Below are 24,744 nucleotides of genomic sequence, written 5' to 3'. Positions count from 1 at the left end.
GGGTTGCCATGGGTCCTGGTCTCACAACCAGTTTCTCAGTATTCAGATGTTCTGTTCATTCTACTCAGACATTCTGGGCTCTTTCTGCATGTGATGAAACCCTGTTTCTTTCTGCAGTCCTAAATAAGGACTGTGTTTACAATGGTGTGGCATGACATTTGGGAGTTAGGCCAAGTGGTAGTTGAGTAGCAACAATTTAAAAAATCATCTCTGATATAACTTTAATGCTCCTTCTTTGGAGATACTGAAATTTTGTTCCCCATGATAATTTACTGTGCCCACCACATTCTGGCCATGGGTCTGGTTTGAATATAAACAGTACCTTTCATTACAGGCAGTTTGTGGTTAGGGATGAAGTCTTACAGTGACTCTTTGGGTGGTGGCCCGCTGTAAGGAGATGGAGAAGAGAGGAAATCTCAGAAGATGGAGGAATGAAGGGACAGCTATTAAGGGTGGTAGAAAGGAAGGGGAAGAGGAGGGGGAAGTGTAAGTATTATAGAGGAAAGGGATGAATAGGGAGAGGGGAGATAGATGGCATGGAATTTGTGCTTTTGCACCTTATTGTTTGCTCTTCCTCGTTTCCCTGAAAGAAGCAAGAGGAGAGGGAAAAAGAGTAAAAAGAGGACCTTTTTACAGAGTTTAATACCTATTTATTGAGCACTCCTCTGTGCCAGGTACTGGGCTAAGCACTTGGGTTAAAGCAGTGAATAAGACAGTCTTTCACCTCATGGAGCTTACATTCTAATAGAGGAGATAGGCATTAGATACTACAGTATAATAGTGGTGGCATTTGTGTGGTTCTGTGCTTACAAGTGATGCTAATGAAGGGAATATAACATGGGTATCTCATGTGGACTGGGAGATCAGGGAAGCGTTCCCTAAGGAAGTGTCATTTAAGCTGAGTTTCCAGAGATGTGAATAAGCTAAGTGAAGTGTGGGATAGAAAAGCTGAGGCAGGTAGCACCTCATATGCAAAGATCTTGAGGTGGGAAGGAGGATGGCTCCTTCTGGGAGCTCTAAGAAAGCCAGTGTCGTTAGGGACTGTTAAGAAAGAGGGTGACTTGAGATGAGGCTGCTGAGTGGGTAGAGTCAAATCATATGGAGGGCTTTGTAGGTCATATTAATGAGGTTGAACTTTAGCTTTAGAGTAAAGGAAACCCACTGAGATGTTTTTAAGGCAGGGAAGTGGGTGGGCGGGTGGTAAAGTAATACTAATAGCAGATACTTAGTCCTTACATGTGTTACTTATTGTTCCAAGTTATTTATAAATGTTAGCTCATTATCCTTCTAACAGCCCTTGAACTACATCCTTATTTTACAGATGAGGAAACTGAAGCATAGAAAGGTTGAGTCATTTGCCCTGAATAATTTTCTCAAGGTCATATAACTTATAAATGGTAAATTATGATCAGATTTACATTTTTTTTTTTTTTTTGAGATGGAGTCTGGCTCTGTCACCAGGCTGGAGTGCAGTGGCACAATCTTGGCTCATTGCAACCTCTGCCTCCCGGGTTCAAGGGAATCTCCTGCCTCAGCCTCCCCAGTAGCTGGGACTACAGGCATATGCCACCATGTCCAGCTAATTTTTGTATTTTTAGTAGAAATGGGGTTTCACTGTGTTGGCCAGGATGGTCTCGATTTCTTGATGTCTTGATCTGCCCGCCTCGGCCTCCCAAAGTGCTGGGATTACAGGTGTGAGCCTCCGCGCCTGGTCCAGATTTACATTTTTAAAAGATCACTTTGACTGCGATGCAGAGAATGGCAGGTTTATCCAAGGAAACCAGCCAGGAGGCTGTTGAAGTATCAGAATGAGAAGATGGTGGCGACTTGGACTGCGGTGGTGGTGGTGGAAGGAGAACCAGTCCCCTACTCCTCTACTCCTAGCCTTGTGCTCTCTTCAGCCACATCCTAGATTGCTTTTGTATTGTCTTAAGACTTGCCTTGATCCTCCCTATACATGCTTAGCTGAGGATTTACGAGACAAATAAGAATACCTTCTGGATATTGGTTCTTTCTGGACCTTGTCTCTTCCATTCTTTACTAGGAACTGTGGACCTGAGCTAAGGTGGGTTCTTTAATTGGGTGGTTTTTTGTTTGAGTTCAGAGAATAGACAGATTAGCAGGCATGTTAATCATCTTAAAAAGCTCCCTTTTAAGGATGATGTGATATGTAACCATTAGACATATCTTCTCAAGGCATAGCTAGCATTGCTTTATTTCCCCCTCATACCTTCAGAAAACTCATCAGGGCCACAAAGTGAATGGAACACTAGTTTATCCTCAAATGAACAAAACAAAACTGCTTTAGTGGAGTTACCTGGTATTCTGTATACACAGATTCTCAAAAAGGGACTCTTTCCCCATTTTCTGCCTGAAGGATTGTTAGCCAAGGGGAGATAGGTGATGCCCATAGCTATGGGCACTGTGGTTCACGGTTACGTTTTATCTGTGTTGAGTCCCCAAAGGCTTATTCTGTTGTGATTTGGAGTGGGGCTAGTGAAGGGCTCACAAGTTTTGAAGCAGTTGGTAGAGAGTGGTTTCCTTGTACTTCCTGGTTATTTGCATTTTTTTTTTTTTTTTTTTGAGACGGAGTCTCTCTGTGTCTCCCAGGCTGGAGTGCAGTGGCGTGATCTCGGCTCACTGCAAGCTCCGCCTCCCGGGTTCACGCCATTCTCCCGCCTCAGCCTCCCAAGTAGCTGAGACTACAGGCGCCCGCCACCACGCCCGGCTAGTTTTTTGTATTTTTAGTAGAGACGGGGTTTCACCATGTTAGCCAGGATAGTCTCGATCTCCTGACCTCGTGATCCACCCGCCTCGGCCTCCCAAAGTGCTGGGATTACAGGCTTGAGCCACCGCGCCCGGCCGGTTATTTGCATTTTTATTTTCTATTTTGCTCCCCCTTTCCCACCCTCATATTCAGCACAAGGTCACAGCAATATTGCTGATAATAAGATCTGGAGTTAAAGAGTTTTGTTTTATTTGAAGGTGAGAGAAGTATTTGTTTTGCCCTAACCACTTGGTGGACAGCAGTACATGATGTGCCTATTCTTGCTGTTATCTAGGCTTTGACCTTAGGCATATTCAAAAGCTTCATTGCTCTTTCGACTTAAAGGAGTTGTTATTTAATGCATGCAATCACTTGGTCACTAAAACCTTTATATTGGAAGAGGATGACTTAATTGAACTTTCAATTGCAGCATAAAAAATCCAGAATATCTGGACATTCCATTGAGTCTAACACCTGGAATGCAAGAGTTTTGCCACATTTGAAGCTTAATAAAGCTGTAGAACATTCTAACATTTATCCCCAATAAAAAATTCTTGAGGGACAAATATAAACATTTGATAAATGGAGAAAGTTCCATAATCTTTGTCAGTTTTGGTAATGTGTCATTGTGGGCCACCTATTTTTTCAGTGGTAGAACTAAAATGTGAGCTGATTTCAGGTTACTGCTTTTATTTTGTGTGGTGTCACATTTAATTCAGTATTCCATATTTTCTATGCAATGCTTGCTAAACTACTCCTAAGAAACAAGGCCAAAAAAATTTTTCACTACTTCATGGAATACAGTTCTTAATCACGAATTCCTTAGCATCTGACTAGAAATCCAAATAATAATTGAGATTTTTCCTTTAGAAAGATAACTTTTTATATATTGTGTTGCTGGAGATCATAATGAGACATAGAGTATGAAGACTTTAAATACCTCCTAGTTATCTATTCAGTACTATTGGTCTGTAATTTGTCTGCTTAATTTTTTTTTTTTTTTTTTTTTGAGACAGAGTCTCACTGTCTCGCTGAGGCTGGAGTGCAGCGGCACTGTGTCAGCTCACTGCAACCTCCATCTCCTGGGTTCAAGCAATTCTCTTGCCTCAGCCTCCCGAGTAGCTGGGATTACAGGCACCCATCACCACACCCAGCTAGTTTTTATAATTTTAGTAGATACGGGGTTTCACCATGTTGGCCAGGCTGGTCTTGAACTCCTAACCTCAAGTGATCCACCCGCCTTGACCTCCCAAAGTGCTGGGATTACAGGTGTGAGCCACCACGCCTGGCCTATCTGCTTAATTTATAATGTAGCACTTTGAAATCATTCCAGGAAGCTTAATGCTGATATGAACCTCATGAGGCAAAAAAAATATGTCTTATTAAAATAATGACTATTAAGATTTTTTTATAGGAGGTGTATTAGTCTGTTTTCACACTGCTGATAAGGACATACCCGGGACTGGGTAATTTATAAAGAAAAGAGGTTTAATTGACTCACAGTTCCACATGACTCAGGGGGCCTCGCAATTGTGGCGGAAGACAAGGAGGAGTAAGTCACATCCTCCATGTTAGAAGGGAAGAGAGAACTTGTGCAGGGGAATTCCTCTTTATAATATCATCAGATCTCATGAGAATTATTCACTATCACGAGAACAGCATGGGAAAGACCTGCCCCCATGATTCAATTACCTCCCGTTGGGTCCTTCCCATGACACATGGGAATTATGGGAGCTACAATTCAAGATGAAATTTGAGTGGGGACACAGCCAAACCATATCAGCGGGAGATATAGGAATTTAGAAAATTTGAGCCTTTTCTAATTCTAAACATTTTAGCAGCTATTTGAGTATTTTCTAGAATTAAAATAGCAAACAAAGCTTTCATGAAGTCATTCTTGTTTTGCTATGTTAATTAATATGACCACTGGATATAGCATAAATTGCAGTGGATCCTAAAATCCAATGGTTTTATAAAATATTCTGATTTTGCTTGTATTAGAAGTTGAAAGGGGAAGTTTTTAGTATGGGGATGTCTGCATGGGAATAAGCATTTTTATTTTATTTTATGTGGGTATATTATCTATTTTCTGTCATAAATTAGATGTTTATAAAATATTTTCATTTTGTTAAAAATATAGTTTGTTGGACATGGAAATTTTGAAAATATTTAAGAGAAGAATATCTTAAGATCAAAGAGATTTCTTTCAATTAAAATTAAAATTTGAAATCAAAGTAATTTCACATACCAGGAATTTAAGAGGTCTATTCATTTTTAAAGCTGTATCTGTACTTTTTTAAAAAAAATTATGAAGGATTTTTAAAAATAAAAAAATGTTGAAATAATTGTACAGTGAACACCCATATATACACCACATATATTTGACAGTTTACATCTTATCGTATTTGCTTTTTCACCTATTTTTCCATTTATCTGGCCCTCTATCATATGGGTGTTTATCTTATCATTATGCATCTCAAAGTTGCAGACATAAGTACATTTTACCCAGAAACACTTCAACATGCATGTCATTAGCCAGTCATATTTTGTTTATGATTTTTTAAAGTAACATTTACATAGAGTGAAATATATAAACCTTAAGTGTACCATTCATTGTTTTTTCACAAATGCATACTCTTATGTAACTTGAACTCCTCCTATAAAGCTATAGACCATTACTGTCACCCTAGAAAGTGCCTCTTCCCAGTGACCATATGCACTCCTCAGATGCAACCACTGTTCTCATCTTTCCCTCCATAGATTAGATTTTTAAGTTTTGTTCTAGAATTTCACATAAATGGAATCATACCATATGTATAAGGCTTGTTTCACTTAGCATAATGTTTTAGAGATTCAGCCATGTTGTCCCATGTATCTGTGTGGCTCTTTCCTTTTGATTGTAGAACCCCTATTCCATTGTATGGATAGGCCACAGTTTGCTTATCCATTCTCTTGATGGTCATCTGGGCTGTTTTCTGGCTTTTGGCTATGATGAGTAAAGCTACTGTGAAGAATCTTGTCAAAGTCTTTGTATAGATAACGTTTTCCTTTCTTTGCGTAAATACTTAGGAATGGAATTGCTGGTATGCCTGTAATTTTAACACTGGGTTTAGCTACTGAAGAGAAGTTGTTTTTAATCATGCTATGACTGGGCTACATTTCATTTTAAATGTACACCTTCTTTTCCATTTCCGTTTGCCACCATCGTAGTCCAGATGATCATGCCTCATTTCTAGATTATGATAGTTCAGCAGGTTCTCTTACCTGTCAGTCGCTTCCCCACTTCAGTCCATTCAGCAGAAGGCTTACAGGTAAAAACGCTACATTTTGATACTTCACTCCCTTGTTCAAAAGTCTGCAGAACCTTCTGTGTAGTTTTAAGACCCTGTAAATCTGTCTCTACCTGGCCTTGTTTCTTATCTCTTTTCAACATAAACCCTATGTGTGCCTTCCGCACATTTCTGCCTTCATGTTTTTGCTCATACTGCCCTAGCCTAGAATATTCTTTCTTCCTTCTCCATCTCCCCAAATCCTTAGAGTCCTTAAGGTACAGCTCAAAATTCCACAACTAGTTTGTGAGCTCCTTGTGGGCAAGGACCATATCTAATATAGGTAGAGTTTCCCTAATTCAAAAATCTGAAATCTGACATGCTCCAGAATCCAAAACCTTTTGAGCCCTGACATTGCACCCAAAGGAAATGCTCATTGGAGCATTTTTTTTGATTTCGGATTCTCAAGTTAGAAATGCTCAACAGATAAGTGTAATGCAAATATTCCAACCCCCCCAAAAATCTGAAATCTGAAACACTTCTGGTCTGAAACATTTGGGATAAGGGATAAAACCTATAGTTATATTCCAGTCAATACTTATGATAGTTCTACGTAATAGACATTTAGTCAATACCTGCTAATTTGATTGCCTGATACTGATGATTACAGGTGAGTCTACTTTCTCAGTATTTCTTTTTAATGCTCAGTTAGGTTTTATACTTGAAGAACTATTGTCCTTAATAGTTATTGTTTAAAGGTTATTTTTAAGTTGCAATGATATAGTTCTAAACTCTATGAAATACATACAACAATGAGAAAAATGCACTCTAATATGTATTATAATTACAGGGTAGTAAAACCATGACTACCAGATGCCCCTAGGGAATGAGTCATTTGTGATATGTGTGCATTTCAAGCAGTGGAAGGCTTACTGCCAGCCCTTTTATTTTCATGTTTAATGGAATGCTATAAAGTGTAGTACACATGTTATGTACTTGCCCTCTTAAATCAATGTGCTTCCTTGTAGCTGCAGATGCACATAGCGATGATATCAGGCTTTAGGCTGAGAGGCTTCATTTGTTCCTCCATACACACAGTATAGTTCAGCCCCATACTGCTGAACCACACTGGTTGTATATGCTCACTGTGATACACTGAGGCTCTGCAGGCTACAGTTTTGAGATACAGGTGGCAGCTTGCTTTCTTGGAGAGCTGAGCTTCTGTCCTCATCTTTTGAACTTGAGTTCTGTTCTCAGTTGTCACTGTATTTTCAGTTCTGTGCCCAAAACACCATATATGATTTCTGTTGGTCACTGCTGTTGTTAGTCTTTCCCCTCCTTGACCACTGGTCCTATCATAGCTATTTGTGTGCTCTACTATACCCTTCCCTCTTATATTCTCTGTTTCTTCTTTTTTCTTCATTATCCTGTTATGTTTTCCAAACTTTCGATTTTATGTAAAAATGCTCTCTCCCCTTACATACCTTCTCAGGCAATAAAAGCACTCCTTTCTTTTTGCACATTGAACTGATCAGACTGTTGGATGTAATGTTTAGGTGCATTGCCACTTCTCCATTCTGCTCTGTGTTGCCAGGGTAATATGGGTTCTTTTTTCTTTTTACTGCCAAACTTTTTGTTTGTTCTGTATATTACAATAGTATAAGGATAGACTTTGTTCCAGAGTATAATCATATCTGAAATCTAATGTGGCATTTACTAATGAGTTTTAACTATGGAATATCATGTGGCACAATAATGGTTTTTACTTCAATAGGATCATGGTAGCAGAAATGTGGAGAGGACCATGTGTCATTCTGACTATGATTTTATATTGTTTACTCTTGAAATAACTCTAAAGATTGATAAGGCTGTGTATATACAGCCTTAGTAATTAATTTTTCTCGTCAGTTTACTCTTAGTTTGTCTCTTGATTTATAGGTCCCAAGGAATCCTGATATCCCAAATCCAGCTCTGGCTCAAAGAGAAGAGCAAAAAAAGATTGATGGAGCTGAACCTCTTACACCAGAAGAGACTGAAGAAAAGGAAAAACTTCTCACCCAAGTAAAGTATTTTCAATGGCTGAAATATTTACAGTCAATCGATAGAAAAAAAGAAAATACAGATCACACTTAATTTTTTTTGTATGGGCCTAGTATCCTAGTTTGACACACCAGCAAAACTCAGGGCTATTTTGTAAACATGTTTAGACCAAAATCCCTATTTTTAAAAATTGATCTTATAGAATATGCCCTTTTGGAAATACTGGGTAGTATGTATATGCAAAATATAAGTGTAAAGTATTAGCAATATGACACACATTTTGCCAATTGTAATAAGGTCAGTGAATCCACATTTGAATTCTGATAGACAGTAGTTATTAACATATTCTTTTTTGTTTTTTGAGACAGTCTTGCTCTGTCACCCAGGCCGGAGTGCAGTGGTGCAATCTCAGCTCACTGCATCCTCCACCTCCCGGGTTCAAGCGATTCTCCTGCCCCAGCCTCCTGAGTAACTGGGATTACAGGCACCCGCCACCGTGCCTGGCTAATTTTTGTGTTTTTAGTAGAGATGGGGTTTTGCCATGTTGGCCAGGCTAGTCTCAAACTCCTGACCTCAAGTGATCCGCCCACCTTGGCCTCCCAAAGTGCAGCTGATATTACAGGTGTGAGCCAACGGGCCAAGCCTGTTATTAGCATATTCTTGAAAATTTAAATTTCTTTTGTTTATAGATGTGAATTGTCTCCAGAAGTTATATTCCATTAATTTTTTATTAATAGAATAATTTCATAATTTTCAAAATTATTTTTATTTTTTTTTAGAATTTTCATGCAATGATATTTCTGAAACTTTTTAAGGTGATCATTGTATAACAATTATTAAATTAGAAAGGCTTCCATTTGAACAAAATATTAATGCTTTCAAGTTACTATTGCTATAACGAGTTTTACGAGTGTTCTACTTCTAAAATAAACTATAGAAGGTAAAAAGAATTTCAGCACAGAAGGCTTGAGAAAGCCAAAATGTGTACTTGTAAGACATTACTTTAGTATAGAGGGTTGCCAGCAAGATTTATTTATTCAACAAATTTTGAACAATGTGCAATGCATAATAGCAGGTAATTCTCTGCATTAATTATTGAAAGATAGTTTTTATATTTATATGTTATTTATTATATAGGTCTTTGCTGTAACATGTAATTTTGTTGTATGTGTATTGGATTTTCACAAATTACATTCATAAGTTTTTGAACCAAATGCCTGGAAGTAATAAAGTTTAGTTTGAAAATATAATTGCAGATGGCTGAATATTAGAACTTACCACAGGATAAAATAAAACATTTAAATATTCATCTTCTGTTTTCAAAATGTATTTCCTGAATGCAAAAGTGAAGTTATGGCTTTAGAATGCTACATGGCTTGGAGTATATTGTGAATGTATGGTATAACATGAATATACAATCTCAACTGAGATAATATTTTAGTTTGTGATTAGAAATATAATCAGTTTTCTGCCCCTCCTAGTAGATGAATTCATTTTTGTCCTTCTCTGCTACCTTAAATAATTAATCTTTTTCAAAAACCATGGCAGTACATAGGAACAAAATGTGGGGTCATCTGAAATCTTTATCGACTAAAAGCCAGGGATAGAGTTTTGCAATGTCTAGAGTATCACATTTATGTGAGTTGGGACTCGAGGAGTGGAAAACAAATTCTTGGTCTTGTGACTTCACAGACATGCTAATAATGCCAAGGGAATTTAAAACACTGGCTAAAGTGTTTTATGTTTTAGTAAAGAAATTGAGTGGCTCCAATAACATTCTGCTTGTAGAAGTTCTATTTAGGAACATAATTTAGAACAGAAATTATTTATTCCCACTAGTTCAGAATGATGTAAAGAGTTAGAATTTTTTTTTTTTTTGCATTCTCTTTTGGTTATTCTCAGTGTTCTTTTGATTTAGTGTATCTACATTTCTCTCTCTTAATTTACATGGGAACAGATCTGTGAAAAAAATCATTGAAGTACTAGAATATCACGACTTCAGCATTTATATTAGCATTTTTATTTTCATGCATTTGTATTTTAATGTAGTAGGCATCTATAAAATATGAAATTAAAAACTACAGAAAATCTTAGAACTATATATCAACTTTAAGTACTTGGAGAGGATTACATTCTCTTTGTAATAGAAAAGCAGTTATTTCTGTAACAACTCTCACTCAACTTTTGATTCCAACATAAAATATGTGCAATTTTATGAGGAGAAACATTTTAAGTCTTTTAAAGTGTTTTAAAATGTATCATTGTATAGAAGTAAATAGGACAATAAATGGATTTATTAATTTAACCTCTATTGATAATGCTTAACTTTTTGTTCACAGGGTTTCACAAACTGGACTAAACGAGATTTTAACCAGTTTATTAAAGCTAATGAGAAATATGGAAGAGATGACATTGATAACATAGCTCGAGAGGTAGAGGGCAAATCCCCTGAGGAGGTCATGGAGTATTCAGGTTTGTATATAATTTGAAACATGGTGTTGTATTTTAACGTTATTCATTTATGTAGCACCAGTTTAATTGTACCTTTGTTCAGAGATGTTTTAAACTTTTATGAATAAGACATAGATGAGAGTATAAACTGTACTTGTATTTCTATGAAAAGATTATAAGATTTATCCTAACAAACTGACGGCTGTTGTTTCTATCACCTAGCTAAAAGAGCCAAATAAAGCTCGATAAAACAAGGGTGGCTATTGGATAAGCATTGACAAAATTAGTTTCCCACCTTCCCACCTCTGGAATTTGGTCCTCTTCTGGTTCAGTTCTGAGATTCATATTCAGTGGACTGAATTCATGCCTTTCTTTCTAGGTCGTCCTTAATGTAGAGAGTTCCCGTCAGGCCCATTTAGATGCTCAAACACCCTCAGAGTTCCAGCCTTTTCCAGAGAGTTCCTGTGGGTCCCATTAACTTGAGGCTAGTGGGCATAGAGCTGAAAAGGTTGCTTTAATCAATCTGTTAACTGGTCCTCGAATCGTCTCCCTCTCTTACTCACCTGTGTTGTTGAGCTCGACCAGAATCAGTGTAGCTGCTGAAGCATATGGATTTTTTTACACTTACTGGTTTATTATAAAGGATATTGCAAAGGATACAGATGAAGCGTGTAGGGCAAGGTATGGGCCAAGGGGCGCAGCGCTTCAGTGCCCTCCCTGGGCATGCCACCCTCCAGAAACCTCCTCGTGTTTAGCTATCCAGAAATCTTATTAAAAATAGGTAAATATGTCTAGCAAGTTTTCTATATGTAGTATATAGGACTTTTCTAACTTCCAAATAGGTTCAGCTCTTAAAATTATAATTTGAAACAAGATGTTTAGAATCTGGAGCATTTTTTGTCATTGAAACAATGGCAAAGTAGGTTTAAGTTTACAAAGTAGGTTTAAGTTTCTATGATAGCCCCTGCCCCAAATCTATTTAACCTAACCACTGAAATTCTGTTTTTGCAATAGTAGGAAAGAAATATTACAGTAACAATAAATATACTAAAGATTAATAATGGCTAGGAACAGCTTTTAATTTATCTAGCATGCTAGTGCTTGAAGAAATCCAGATTTAAGTAGAGAGATTTTTTTTTCTTCTGGAAATCTAAAAGGGTCTTCTGGGGGACTTTAGAGGTCAGTTGTATTGAGTTTTTATTACATATAACATTAAGTTTATGAACTTCCTTTTCCTTGATACCAGCATGACATTACTATTACTCTGAACATTTAGCACATAAATTTAGGGCATTTGGAGGCTTAGGGGAAAAAATAGATTGAAGAGAGAAATTTTAGCATCAAGAGTTGAATGAAAAGAATGTAAAAGGGTATGTGCAGAGAGATTTTTAAGAAGAATTTTCTTCAGAAGATAGGCAGGGAGATAACATCAGTGTGTGTGAAGTTGCAAGAAAAAATGTGATTTAAAAAGATTGTCCTGTCAGACATTCTTTCAAATTTGACACCAGGCCAGGTGGCATGACTAGCTCAGGACTATTTAATTGCTGCCTGCCAGGTTGGGGGCCATGTCACAGGGTGGGGACATTGCAATGAGTTTGTTGTAGTTGGTTACAGTAAGAGAAGAAATGTATACAATTGGCCACCCTTGAATATACAGTATCTTGTACATAGCAGTTGTTTAAATATCTGTTGAATGATTGAGTGAATGAATAAATGAACACAGGTGCTTATAAAAATCAGAGTGCTCACATACCTTTCTTGATAGGCTCTAAAAATGAAAAGCTTGAGGATGTGGAGTATGTCATTAAAAGGCCTTTCATTGAAGTCATAAGATGTGACATATTAATACAGCCAGATTATTTGGCTCATCTATAAAATCTGGTTGAGTGACTTGAAGTATTTTTCAGTGTGTATGCAATTAAAATCCCAATGAGGTTTTTTTTTTTTTTTTTTTTAATAATGATAAAAGGGTATTCCAAGTAAGTTTAAAAACACACTATTGGTCATTGGAAATACCGTAAGATGATTACTGAGTGATTCCAAAAGCAAATGACAATTTCAGGAGAAATGGCTGCTCCATAGAAAAAATTTGAACAATCTGTTCATAATAGCTTGGTTTTTTTGTTTATTTGTTTGTTTTTGAGACAGAGTGTCACTCAGTCACCCAGGCTGGAGTGCAATGGCGTGATCTTGGCTCACTGCAGCCTCCACTTTCCGGGTTCAAGCAATTCTCCCGCTTCAGCTTCCCGAGTAGCTGGAATTACAGGCGCGCACCACCATGCGCAGCTAATTTTCATATTTTTAGTAGAGACTAGGTTTCACCAGGTTGACCAGGCTGGTCTCAAACTCCCAACCTCAGGCAATCTGCCCACCTCGGCCTCCCAAAGTGCTGGGATTACGGTGTGAGCCACTGCGCCCGGCCCATAATTGTTTTTGCATGCTAGGAAGCTATATTCACAGTTTATATATTGCTCTCTCCTGTGTCACTTTATGTGTTTGGTCCCTTTTCTATCATGTTTGAGTAAAAAGCCTATCTTACATCAGTGTCTGCACCATCTTTTGAAATCCTAGTCATTTGGGATGGATCATAAGATTCCATACTATTTCATGAAGGGAACATTGCTAGCCTAAAACCTTGTTGAGGTCTTATTTTTAAGTGAAAAGTTAGTAGTATTTAATAATTGAACATATTATATATATAAGATGAATGTGAATCTTAATTTTAAGAAGTACAAGCTTACTGCATTATTTCCCATTAATTCCTTATTCTACAATTCCTTGGATTTATTTGCTTAAATAATAGGATTGTAAAGAAATAACTCTGTTTTTCAGCTGTATTTTGGGAACGTTGCAATGAATTACAAGACATTGAGAAAATTATGGCTCAAATTGAACGTGGAGAAGCAAGAATTCAACGAAGGATCAGTATCAAGAAAGCCCTGGATGCCAAAGTACTATATTTTATGTCAAATTATTATTAGATCGTCTTAATTGATATGGTGGTCAGCTTTGACTTCTTACTGCACGTTCAATTAAAAGCACTATTTTGTTTAAATACACAGATTGCAAGATACAAGGCTCCATTTCATCAGTTGCGCATTCAATATGGAACCAGCAAAGGAAAGAACTATACTGAGGAAGAAGATAGATTCTTGATTTGTATGTTACACAAAATGGGCTTTGATAGAGAAAATGTATATGAAGAATTAAGACAGTGTGTACGAAATGCTCCCCAGTTTAGATTTGACTGGTTTATCAAGTCTAGGACTGCCATGGTATGTATTCCTTTCTTACCGATTTCCTCCAACTTTGTATTTTGAAAAATTTCAGACGTCATATATCCTTCACCTAGATTCTTCAATTAACATTTTGGCACATTGGTGCTCTCTCTTTCTCTCTCTCTGTATATATATGTATACATATGCAGCACCTATACATACCTGTAGAATCTATACTTTGTATTAAAAATATGGGGGCATCTATATTCTATATTCTGAAATGCATATCTATAGTTTATATTTATAAGTATACTTAACTATATTTCTGAACCATTTGAAAATTACTGACAATGTGAGTGTTCACCTCTAAATACTTAAGCATATATCTCCTGAGAATAATGACATTTTCTTACATAACCACAGTCTCACCTGAAAACATTGATTCAGTAATGTCATTTAGTATACAGTCCATGTGTAAGATTTTCCAGTGGTCCCCAAAATGCTCTTTATAGCTGTTTTTTTAAAATTGATGATCCTACAAGTTTCACACATTGCATTTCGTTGTTGGGTCTCTTTAATCTCTTCTAATCCACAACTTTTTGGTTTTCGTGATCATGACTTTTTAAAGGTGTCCAGGCTAGCTGTCTTGTAGAATGTCCCACATTGTGGATTTGCCTCATTACTCATTGTAAGATTTAGGTTCAACATATTTGGCAAGAGTGCTATGGAAGTGATGTTATGTATTTTTTATTGCATTCCATCAGAAGGCACATTATGTCATGTTGTCACACTGTTGGTGATGCTAAGTTTGGTCACTTGTTAATGTGCTGATCTTCAGAGCTCTCCACTTTAGAGGTATATTTTCCCATTTGTAATTAAGCAGATTATACTTGAGACTATGTGAGTGACTTAAAGATGGGCTTTCAATGAAAAGGAGTTGTTGCCTGAGTTGAGTTTTTTTTTTTTTAGGAAACAGAATATTTAAGTTGAAGAGATATTTTATTTTAGCTTATGTGATTTCCTCCATTACTTTCTAATGCGAATTGTGTTCCTATTCTAGTCCTACTTAGCAGTGGTGTTCACGATGATTTTGAAATACATGTAATACATTTTTAATGTTGACATTGTTAATCTTTTATCAGCCAAGGTAATTAAGACAAAAGTAGATTTATGCAGCCTAAGAATTAAAAGCAACCAGAAACTAACAATCCAAACAATATTTTTGTGACTAATCATAAAATAGGATACATTTTTCTTAGCTGCTACCTGTCATAAATATCTTTTTGTCTAAAAGTTGGGACTGAGTGTGAAACAATGCTTAATATTTTGCTTGACTCACTTTATGTTTTCAGTTCAAGTTGAATAAAAAGAAAGGAAAAATCTGGGTTACTGTAGTGAAGACATTAATTTTGGCAGGTGCTTTAGAAGATCACATATTTGTTAAAACTCTAACAAAAATTTAGAGTGTGTGGAATATGTCCATCAAATTTATGAATGGCGTATGCTTGGAGAGCTAGCAGACATTTTAGACCAAGCCATGATCCAGAAGGAACTAGAGCAGTTGGAATGATGGGTCAGTTGAATCTAGCAACACAACATTTATTTATTTATTTATTTTGGTATGTATGTAGGCATTTATTTATTTATTTTGAGACGGAGTTTCACTCTTGTCACCCAGGCTGGAGTGCAGTGGTGCAATCTCGGCTCACTGCAACCTCCACCTCCCAGGTTCAAGCAGTTCTCCTGTCTCAGCCTCCCGAGTAGCTGGGATTACAGGCGCCTGCCACCACGTCCAGCTAACTTTTGTATTTTTAGTAGAGACGGAGTTTCACCATGTTGGCCAGGCTGGTCTCAACCTCCTGATCTCATGTGATCCACCCGCCTCGGCCTCCCAAAGTGCTGGGATTATAGGCATGAGCCATCGCGCCCAGCAAACATGACATTTAATAGGGGTAAGTGTAAAGTGCTATACTTGTACAAAAGACTATGAAAAGATATATATGTTAGCAAGATACAGTAGGAAGAATTAAGAAAAGAATAAAAAAGATAGGTAATCTGTAACATGAAGGACTGAGGTTAGATATAGGGGAGAGTTGTTTTATAGGGTTCTTTGGGTCATTGAAATAGATTATTGAAGAACAATGTAGAATAGCTTTTCATCAGCCTTTGAAAGTGGAATTCTATTTTGACTCTCTGAAGACATTGGCGGTGTTACTTGGCCTTTTAAGGTCCCTTTTAGCACGGTGAATCTATGACTATGTTTAGCAGAGAACTCCTTTTAAAAGCCATGCGGGATAAATCTTTTAGCCATTTGGGGTTTTATACATGTAATGATTTAATTTAGAGCACCACTAACAGCTTGTAAAAGACAAATGCCTAGCTGCATTTGTCAGTTAATCATGTTTTAGAACAAACATACCCTTTTCTGTGATAGAATAGTTATTGAATTTTGAGTTTTTATTTCAGTGATATTTTGCTATTTTTTTTAAAAGATTGAGAGCTTAATGCTGTTTTCAGTTTCTGGAATCATTAAACCAGTAGGACGAAACGCATTCAAACTGCAAGGAAAATCTTATACTGTTTATAATGTGAACACAACTGTGGAACTACATAACCTTATTTTATTTTCTAAGAAAAATATCCAGTATAATATTACCAACCACTAGATGTCTCTGAACTCCCTTGTAAAAAATCTGCTTTTCCTCCATCTTCTTTTTACAAAACATTTACCTCTGTACTCTTTCTTTACCGAGAAATTTAAATCTCAAGTATATTTTCTAAAAAGCACATATTAACTATTTAAATGATCATAAAATGAAATCTTTTTTTGTCTGTTAAAGATGAAGACATTTCTGTCTTCAATTACCTTCTAGAAAGTGGAATTTATTATTTCTGAACAATCTTCAAAAACCTGCAATAGTTTATTTTGTATTTAAATATTTTAATTGAAAAGTTTTATTTATTATTTTTTTCTATTAAATTTTTATTTCCCTTCTAGTTAATGGATAATTTTTGCTTATAATTCTGGATTTAGAGTATAAATAATATATTTTAAAATACACATACATTTGGAACTTCTTTTTAGAATATTTCATGATAATATCAACAATTAGGAAATTATAGAGATGGATTGATGGTCATTGATGATCTTCTTTTCCCCTTTCATTTTTAATAACTGTTCTGTATAGTGAATCACATTCACAATCTGGGAAGAGAAACTGCCCCCTTTGAAAGAGGCACTTGTGATTTCTGAAATACAAAGAAGTTGTTTCACTGAAAAATCCCGTCTTAGAACTACAGAGAATGTAATTTGATATGTGAGTGTGTCACTGTGTTCAAATGAAAATCTTACTAATGATTGAACTTAGCTTACTAAAGATACCTTTAAAAATGATCTTGCTTAAAGATGACCCTTTTCTTTCTTAGAGACATGAATAGTGTGAAATGCATCTTATAAAAAGTAGAAACCTTGATAGTTATATTTTATTCAGAGATCTCAAAGTACTGAATTCATGGCTTCTGACTTAACTAACAGTCATAAAGTGCTTAAAGGCACGAACTTCCGCTTCTAAATATGACTCACTTTGAAAGGCTTCAGCTAAAGGTTGCAGATTTCTTTGAGGCTCTTTTTCATTAAAAAATGCTAGCTATACAAAAGAGAAAATGAGTTTCAGTTCAATTTCTCTGTACTAAAAGGATTGTGATTTCTTTCTCTGAGAATTTGTGTGGTCTTTAAGTAAGTAATCAGTCTCTATTGAACTACATAAACAAGTAGGAAGGATATGATCAACTTAGCTTTTTAAGCTCAGAGCATATGAATTGCCCTACCATTTTCTTTCTAAGAAAACCATCTTAGAATGAGGTCATAGTCTTAGGATAGTCAAAAACTATCAGAGTTAAAAGGACCTTTACCAAATAACCATAAGAGGAAGTAATACTTTGTATTTATATGGTACGTTTTATATAATGCTTGCCAGTTCCTTTACCAACATTAGCTTAATTTTCTTGCCACTTCTTTTAGGAATGTCAGGAGAGTGTCTCTGTTCATTTAGTGACAGACTAAACGTGACTGGGAGATTCGAGAAGAATCTGAGAGGTCCAAAAGATCTAGCACGTTAGTCAGTTTACTGCAAAGGACATGTGGAAAGAGTACCCAAAATTCAATCAGTATTTCTTTGTACCTTCTTAGATCTTTCTAAGTACTTAAAGTAGAAAAAGCAGAATTTAACTCTCTGAAATAAGGAACTTTTCTTGATAGAACCATTTATTGTATTATTTGCAGGGTTGCTTTGACTCTTAATTTTAGTTTTAAAAAAAAATCTTACCTTTTAACCTCTGGGGAGCTTTTTCCTTTTCCAGCCAGCTCAAGAGCTTGTGTGTACATTGCCTGTGGCCTTGTATATATTAGAGTTGAATCCGAGTATTAGTAATTAGTCATTACAATTACCCCGTCTGTTGTAGTAGTTTCAATGCATTTTTCTGATAGCATCTCAGAAAGAGAATCACATACTGTGGTATACAATGTAATAAAAATTTTGTTATTACTGCTTGTCTTCAAATCACAGCTTTATTATAAATGAAAGTGTTTTCTATTTAAAAGGTAAGAAAATGACATTCTCCATTAGAATTGTAGGAAAAAAATACTTTTTAGAAAATACTGCTTTGGCTCTTTATTAACCTCCCTGTTTTTGGCTTATCAGGAGGTATTAAATATTAATTAGGTTATTGGTTCAGCACAGGATATTTTATAAATTATCAGTCCAGTCAGAAATGGATTTTCTTTACAGATACTTTAGAAAAATGACAGTCAAATTAAAAAATTGCCAACTTGTTCTATAGTCACAGTAACACTTCTTTTTGCTGCTTATGGAGTGTAGTCTAGGAAAATTTCATAAGGAAAGACAGCTACTCATGATTTTTAATTTCCATGTTAGTACTTAATTGTGTGATAACAGCTAATTTTTTTTTTCTCGGCTTACTGCAACCTCAGCCTCCCGGGTTCAAGTGATTCTTGTGCCTCAGCCTCCCAAGTAGCTGGGATTACAGGTGCACACCATTATGACCGGCTAATTTTTAATGTTTTTGGTAGAGATGGGATTTCACCATATTGGCCAGGCTGGTCTTGAACTTCTGACCTCAAGTGATCCGCCCACCTTGATCTCCCAAAGTGCTGGGATAACAGGCATGAGCCACTGCGCCCGGCCTAATATTGATATTTTAGAGCATTACATTCTTAGTAGAGTATGAAAAATATGAATTAATACATCATTGGTAAAATTGATAAACTGTAAAATGTACTGATGGGTTCTTCTTGACTATAGAATTAAAATATTTGAAACCACATATATTTATGCACTTAGGAATTTATTACTTCCTCGTGCACTTAAAAGACTAAAATGTTCTTTTCTTATTAAAATTTTAATTTTTTAACAATAGGGTCTTTATCGCTCTTGCCCAGCTGGAGTGCAGTGGCATGATCACGGGTCACTGTAGCCTAAAACTCCTGCACTCAAGCAAACCTCCCACCTCAGCCTCTGAAGTAGCTAGGACTACAGGCACATGTCACTGCACACAGCTGGCCTTTTCAGTTTTTGTGAAGATGGGGTCTCACTGTGTTGCCCAGGCTGGTCTTGAACTCCTGGGTTCAAGCAGTCCTCCTGCCTCGGCCTCCCAAAGTATCAGGATTACAGGCATGAGCCACTGTGCCTGGCCACAATTATTAATAGTTATATTTAAAGAGACCAGCATAGCACTTGACTCAGAGTAGGCGTTCAGTGAATAAATGGGCATAGAACTGTTGTATTTAAGTTTGCTTCCATCCCATAGACTCCTACAGTTGGACCAGATTTGGATAGAATGCAAGCAGATATGCCAGTGGGTTGGAGTTCATTTTAATTTTCCTTTAATCTAACTTTTTCTAAGGTTAGACTTTATTTGGCTATCATCCCTGCAGCTTTTATTTATTCATAAGCTTGAATAGCCAGTTATAAATGTGTTTTATTATGCAGCAATAGTGTTCGATTTGGTACCTTGAACTGTTGTAACAATCTGACATAAGATACAATTAATGCACTAACGGGGTGCATTTAAGGTATTTATTCTTACGCATTACCTTGTGAGGAAGTGATACAACATTTTCTTTTTTTTCTTTTTTTTTGAGACGGAGTCTTGCTGTGTTGCCAGGCTGGAGTGCAGTGGTGCAATCTCAGCTCACTGCAACCTCTGCTTCCCGGGATCAAGTGATTCTCCTGCCTCAGCCTCCCGAGTAGCTGGGACTACAGGCCTGTGCCACCACACCCAGCTAATGTTTTGTATTTTTAGTAGAGATGAGGTTTCACCATGTTGGCCCGGATGGTCTCGATTTCTTGACCTCATGATCTGCCCACCTCGGCCTCCTAAAGTGCTGGGATTACAGGTGTGAGCCACCGTGCCCAGTAATACAGTAGTTTCTAAACAGCAATGCTTAAGCAGCAGCAGTTACATAAAAGCATCATAACATTTAATACTTGTTTGTGAAATGTAAGACATGTTTATTTGAATATTAACTCTCATATAATTGCCTGTGTGCATTTTAGTATAGACTGCCATTGCTTTTTGTTAGTATGATAGAGATTCAAAAGTGACTAGGAACCTGGGAAATATACTGCAGAATGTATAGGTGAAGACATCGATTAAAAAAGAGCAAAGGTGAAACAGTGTCCATTTTGTTTTACTAAGAGCTGTAGAAGAAAATTCTGACCTCGTAGAACTTTACCTACAAATTCAGAGGCACAAATGTGGAGTGGAGTTTTTTGTGTGCCCTTGCTCATTCAGCTGCTTTTGACTTTCAACCATAACAGGCACAGACCTTCTGTCATTCAGACTTAGGTAGGCTTAGTGTCTGGGATTTTAGTACATAGGAAATGTAATGTGGATCCTCTTTAATCTCTTTCAATAAGTCACTTCAAGTCTACTGATGCTTTCTCTGCCTTTTGAATTGATGCTTTGAAGCTGAGTATTGGAGCAAAGGATATTTGAACTTAGTGCCCAGGATGATTGATATTCACCACACACTAAGGGGCAGTGCTGCTCACTGCAAACATTACATCATTTATTAAAGGTGGAGATACATATCCTAGTATTCAAAAAGTGAAACTTGAGTGACTTTGCTTTGAATAGAATCATAAACCGTTAAAAAGGTATGGAGAAGCAAGGCAGCACAATTTTGTTTAAAGTGAAGCTGAGTCTGTAGCTTAAAACAGGACTTGCAAACTGTGGCCCACCACCTGTTTTTGTGTGGCCTGAAAGCAAAGAATGATTTTTATATTTTTAAGTGGTTGAAAAAAATCAAAAGAAGAAGGATATTTTGCTGCAACATGTGAAAATGATACAAAATTCACATTCTAGGGTTCATAAGTATGATTTTTTTGGAAAATGGCCACACATTTGTTTATGTATTGTCTTTGGCTGTTTTCATGCTACAATGGCAGAGCTAAATAGTTGTGACAGAGATTGTGTGGTCTGCAAAGTCAAAAATATGTGCTGTCAGGCTCTTTATAGAAACAGTGTACCAACACCTGGCTTAAAAGTATGTGTAAGAAAGGTGGAAAGAATTAGAAGGAAGGGTTGATACAAGTGTTACACAATTCTATAAGAAATGGGTTAAGTGAAGGATGGGTGTATAAAGGAAAGGATATTTAGCCTTAAAGAGGAGTATTTGGGGACCTAGGGGTGACTGTGATAGAGGCATGGGAACTTCCTTGAAATATGTGAAAGATTGTCATATGGAAGAGGAAATCAGCTTGTTCTCTAACGTCTACAAAAGTTAGACCTAGAACCAATTTTTGGAAACCATGAGGTAGCAAATTATAGCTTTGCATAAAGGAACATTTTTAACTTGTCCAAAGTTGGAATAGCCAGCCTTGTGAGGTAGTGAGTACCGCCAAAGTTGGAATAGCCAGCCTTGTGAGGTAGTGAGTACCGCATCATTGGAATAATTCAGACAGGCTGTACAACTAATTAGCAAGGACCTAGTAGTAGGGATTCAAACGTCAACCTGAATGACTTTTAAAATTTCCTTTATGATTTTATGAACTACTAGTGAGAATCTGTATCAAGAAAAGATTTCTGAGTACATACTACACTTTTGATTACATCACTCCTCCTGCTCAAAAATTGTTTATAGGATCCTTTTGTCAATGGAATTAAGTAAAAATTTTAAGTTCTTTGTTCTTAGTTCCCAGGTTCTTTACACAGGCACACATTGGAGATATTGCAGGTTCAGTTCCAGACCACCACAATAAAGCAAATGTCACAATAAAGCAAGTCACATGAATTTTTTGGTTTCTCAGTGCATATACAAGTTTTGTCTATAAGGCGAGCAATAGCATTATGTCTAAGAAAGTACTTACTTTAATTAAAAATACTTTACTGCTTAAAAATGTTAACAATCATCTGAGCCTTTAGCAAGTTGTAATCTTTTTGCTGGTGGAGGGTCTTGCCTCAGTGTGAATGGCTGCTGACTGATCAGGGTGGTGGTTGCTGAAGGTTGGGGTGGCTGTGGCAATTTCTTCAGAGAAGACAGCAGTGAAGTGTGCCACATTGATTGACTCCTCCTTTCACAAAAGATTTATCTTTGGCATGTGATACTGTTTTATAGCATGTTACAGTAGAGCTTCTTTCAAAATTGGAGTCAGTCCTCTCAAATCTTGCCAATCCTTTATTAACTAATTTTATGTATAATTCTGAATCCTTTGTTGTCATCTCAACAGTGTTCACAGCATCTTCACCAGGAGTAGATGCCTTCCCAAGTAACCACTTTCTTTGTTCATCCATAAGAAGCAACTCCTCATCCATTCAAGTTTTATCATGAAATTGCAGCATTTCAGTCACATCTTCAGGCTCCACTTCTAATTCTAGTTCTCTTGCTATTTCCACCACATCTGCAGTGACTTCCTCCACTAAAGTCTTGAATCCCTCAAAGTCGTCCATGAGGATTGGAATCACCTTCTTCCAAACTTTTGTTAATATTGACATTTTGACTTCCTTCCATGAATCACAAATGTTCTTAATGGCATCTAGAATGATGAATCCTTTCCAGAAGCTTTTCAATTTACTTTGCCCAGATCCATCAGAGGAATCACTATTTATGGCAGCTATAGTCTTATAAAATGTATTTCTTAAATAATATGACTTGAAAGTCAGAATTACTCCTTGATCCATGGGCTGCAAATGAATGTTGTATTAACAGGCATGAAAACCATCAATATTCTTATATGTTATCTCCAGCGGAACTCTTGGGTGACCAGGTGCAATGTCAAAGAGCAATAATATTTTAAAATGAATCTTTTTTTGAGGAGTAGGGTCTCAACAGTGGGTTTAAAATATTCAGAAAACTATACTATAAATAGTGCTGTCACCCCAGGCTTTGTTGTTCCATTTCTAGAGCTAAGGTAGAGTGGATTTAGCATAATTTTTAAGGGCCCTAGGATTTTTCAGAATAATAAATGAGCATTGGTTTCAATTTAAAGTCACCAGCTGCATTAGCCCCTAACGAGTAAACATGTCATTTGAAGCTTTGAAGCTGGGCATCCGCTTTTCCTCTCTAGTTATGAAAGTCCTAGATGGCATCATCATCTAATATCAGGGTATTTTGTCTCCATTGAAAGTTCATTGGTTAGTGTGGCCACCCTCATCAATTATCTTAGCTAGATTTTTCTGGATAACTTGCTGCAGCTTCTCCATCAGCACTTGCTGTTTTCCCTTGCACTCTTATGTTACGGAAACAGCGTCTTTCTTTAAACTTCATGAACCAACCTCCGCCAACTTTAAACTTTTCTTCTGCACCTTCCTCACCTCTCTCAGCCTTCATAGAATTTTGAAGAGTTAGGATCTTGCTCTGAATGAGGCTTTGGCTTAAGGGAATGTTGTGAATGTTGTGGCTGGTTTGATCTATCCAGACCACTAAAACTTTTTCCATACAGCAATAAGGCTGTTTGACTTTCTTATCACTTGTGTGTTCAGTGGCGTAGCACTTTTTTTTTTTTTTAATTATACTTTATGTTCTGGGATACATGTGCAGAACATGCAGGTTTGTTACATAGGTATACATGTGCCATGGTGGTTTGCTGCACCCATCAATCCAGCATCTACATTAGGTATTTCTCCTAATGCTATCCCTCCCTTAGTGTCCCACCCCCCAACAGGCCCTAGTGTATGATGTTCCCCTCCTCGTGTCCATGTGTTCTCATTGTTCAACTCCCACTTATGAGTGAGAACATGCTGTGTTTGGTCTTCTGTCCTTGGATTAGTTTGCTGAGAATGATGGTTTCCAGCTTCATCCATGTCCCTGCAAAGGACATGAAGTCATCTTTTTTTATGGCTGCACAGTATTCCATGGGTTATATGTGCCACATTTTCTTTATCCAGTCTATCATCGATGGGCATTTGGGTTGGTTCCAAGTCTTTGCTATTGTGAACAGTGCTGCAGTAAACATACATGTGCATGTGTCTTTATATTAGAATGATTTCTAATCCTTTGGGTATATACCCAGTAATGGGATTGCTGGGTTAAATGGTATTTCTGGTTCTAGATCCCTGAGGAATTGCCACGCTGTCTTCCACACTGGAGGAACTGGTTGACCTAATTTACACTCCCACCAACAGTGTAAAAGCATTCCTATTTCTCCACGTCCTCTCCAGCATCTGTTGTTTCCTGACTTTTTAATGATTGCCATTCTAACTGGTGTGAGATGGTGTCTCATTGTGGTTTTGATTTGCATTTCTCTAATGACCAGTGATGTTGAGTTTTTTTTTCATATGTTAGTTGGCTGCATAAATGTCTTGTTTTGAGATGTCTGTTCATATCCTTTGCCCACTGTTTAATGGGGTTGTTTGGTTTTTTTTTCTTGTAAATTTGCTTAAGTTCCTTGTAGATTCTGGATATTAGCCCTTTATCAGATGGATACATTGCAGAGATTTTCTCCCATTCTGTAGTTTGCCTGTTCACTCTGATGATAGT

At 36.9% G+C, this 24,744-nt stretch overlaps 1 protein-coding gene and 1 long non-coding RNA gene across 8 annotated transcripts in view; both read left to right on the top strand.

Annotated features, from left to right (window-relative positions):
* Positions 1-24,744, top strand: part of LOC126946807 (uncharacterized) — a 343,776-nt gene that overhangs the window by 196,462 nt on the left and 122,570 nt on the right. The gene's annotated exons all lie outside the window — the stretch shown is intronic.
* Positions 1-24,744, top strand: part of SMARCA1 (SWI/SNF related, matrix associated, actin dependent regulator of chromatin, subfamily a, member 1) — a 76,497-nt gene that overhangs the window by 44,371 nt on the left and 7,382 nt on the right. For all 7 annotated transcript variants that reach the window (XM_050777442.1, XM_050777448.1, XM_050777447.1 and 4 more), the window contains 4 exons: positions 7,975-8,097; positions 10,416-10,548; positions 13,360-13,478; positions 13,590-13,802. In XM_050777442.1, the coding sequence (XP_050633399.1) occupies positions 7,975-8,097; positions 10,416-10,548; positions 13,360-13,478; positions 13,590-13,802 (588 nt within the window). The remainder of the gene's footprint in view (positions 1-7,974; positions 8,098-10,415; positions 10,549-13,359; positions 13,479-13,589; positions 13,803-24,744) is intronic.

This window comes from Macaca thibetana, chromosome X (assembly GCF_024542745.1).
Source record: "Macaca thibetana thibetana isolate TM-01 chromosome X, ASM2454274v1, whole genome shotgun sequence".
In the NCBI taxonomy this organism is placed as follows: domain Eukaryota; kingdom Metazoa; phylum Chordata; class Mammalia; order Primates; family Cercopithecidae; genus Macaca; species Macaca thibetana.
This window is presented reverse-complemented; position numbering and strand designations above follow the sequence as displayed.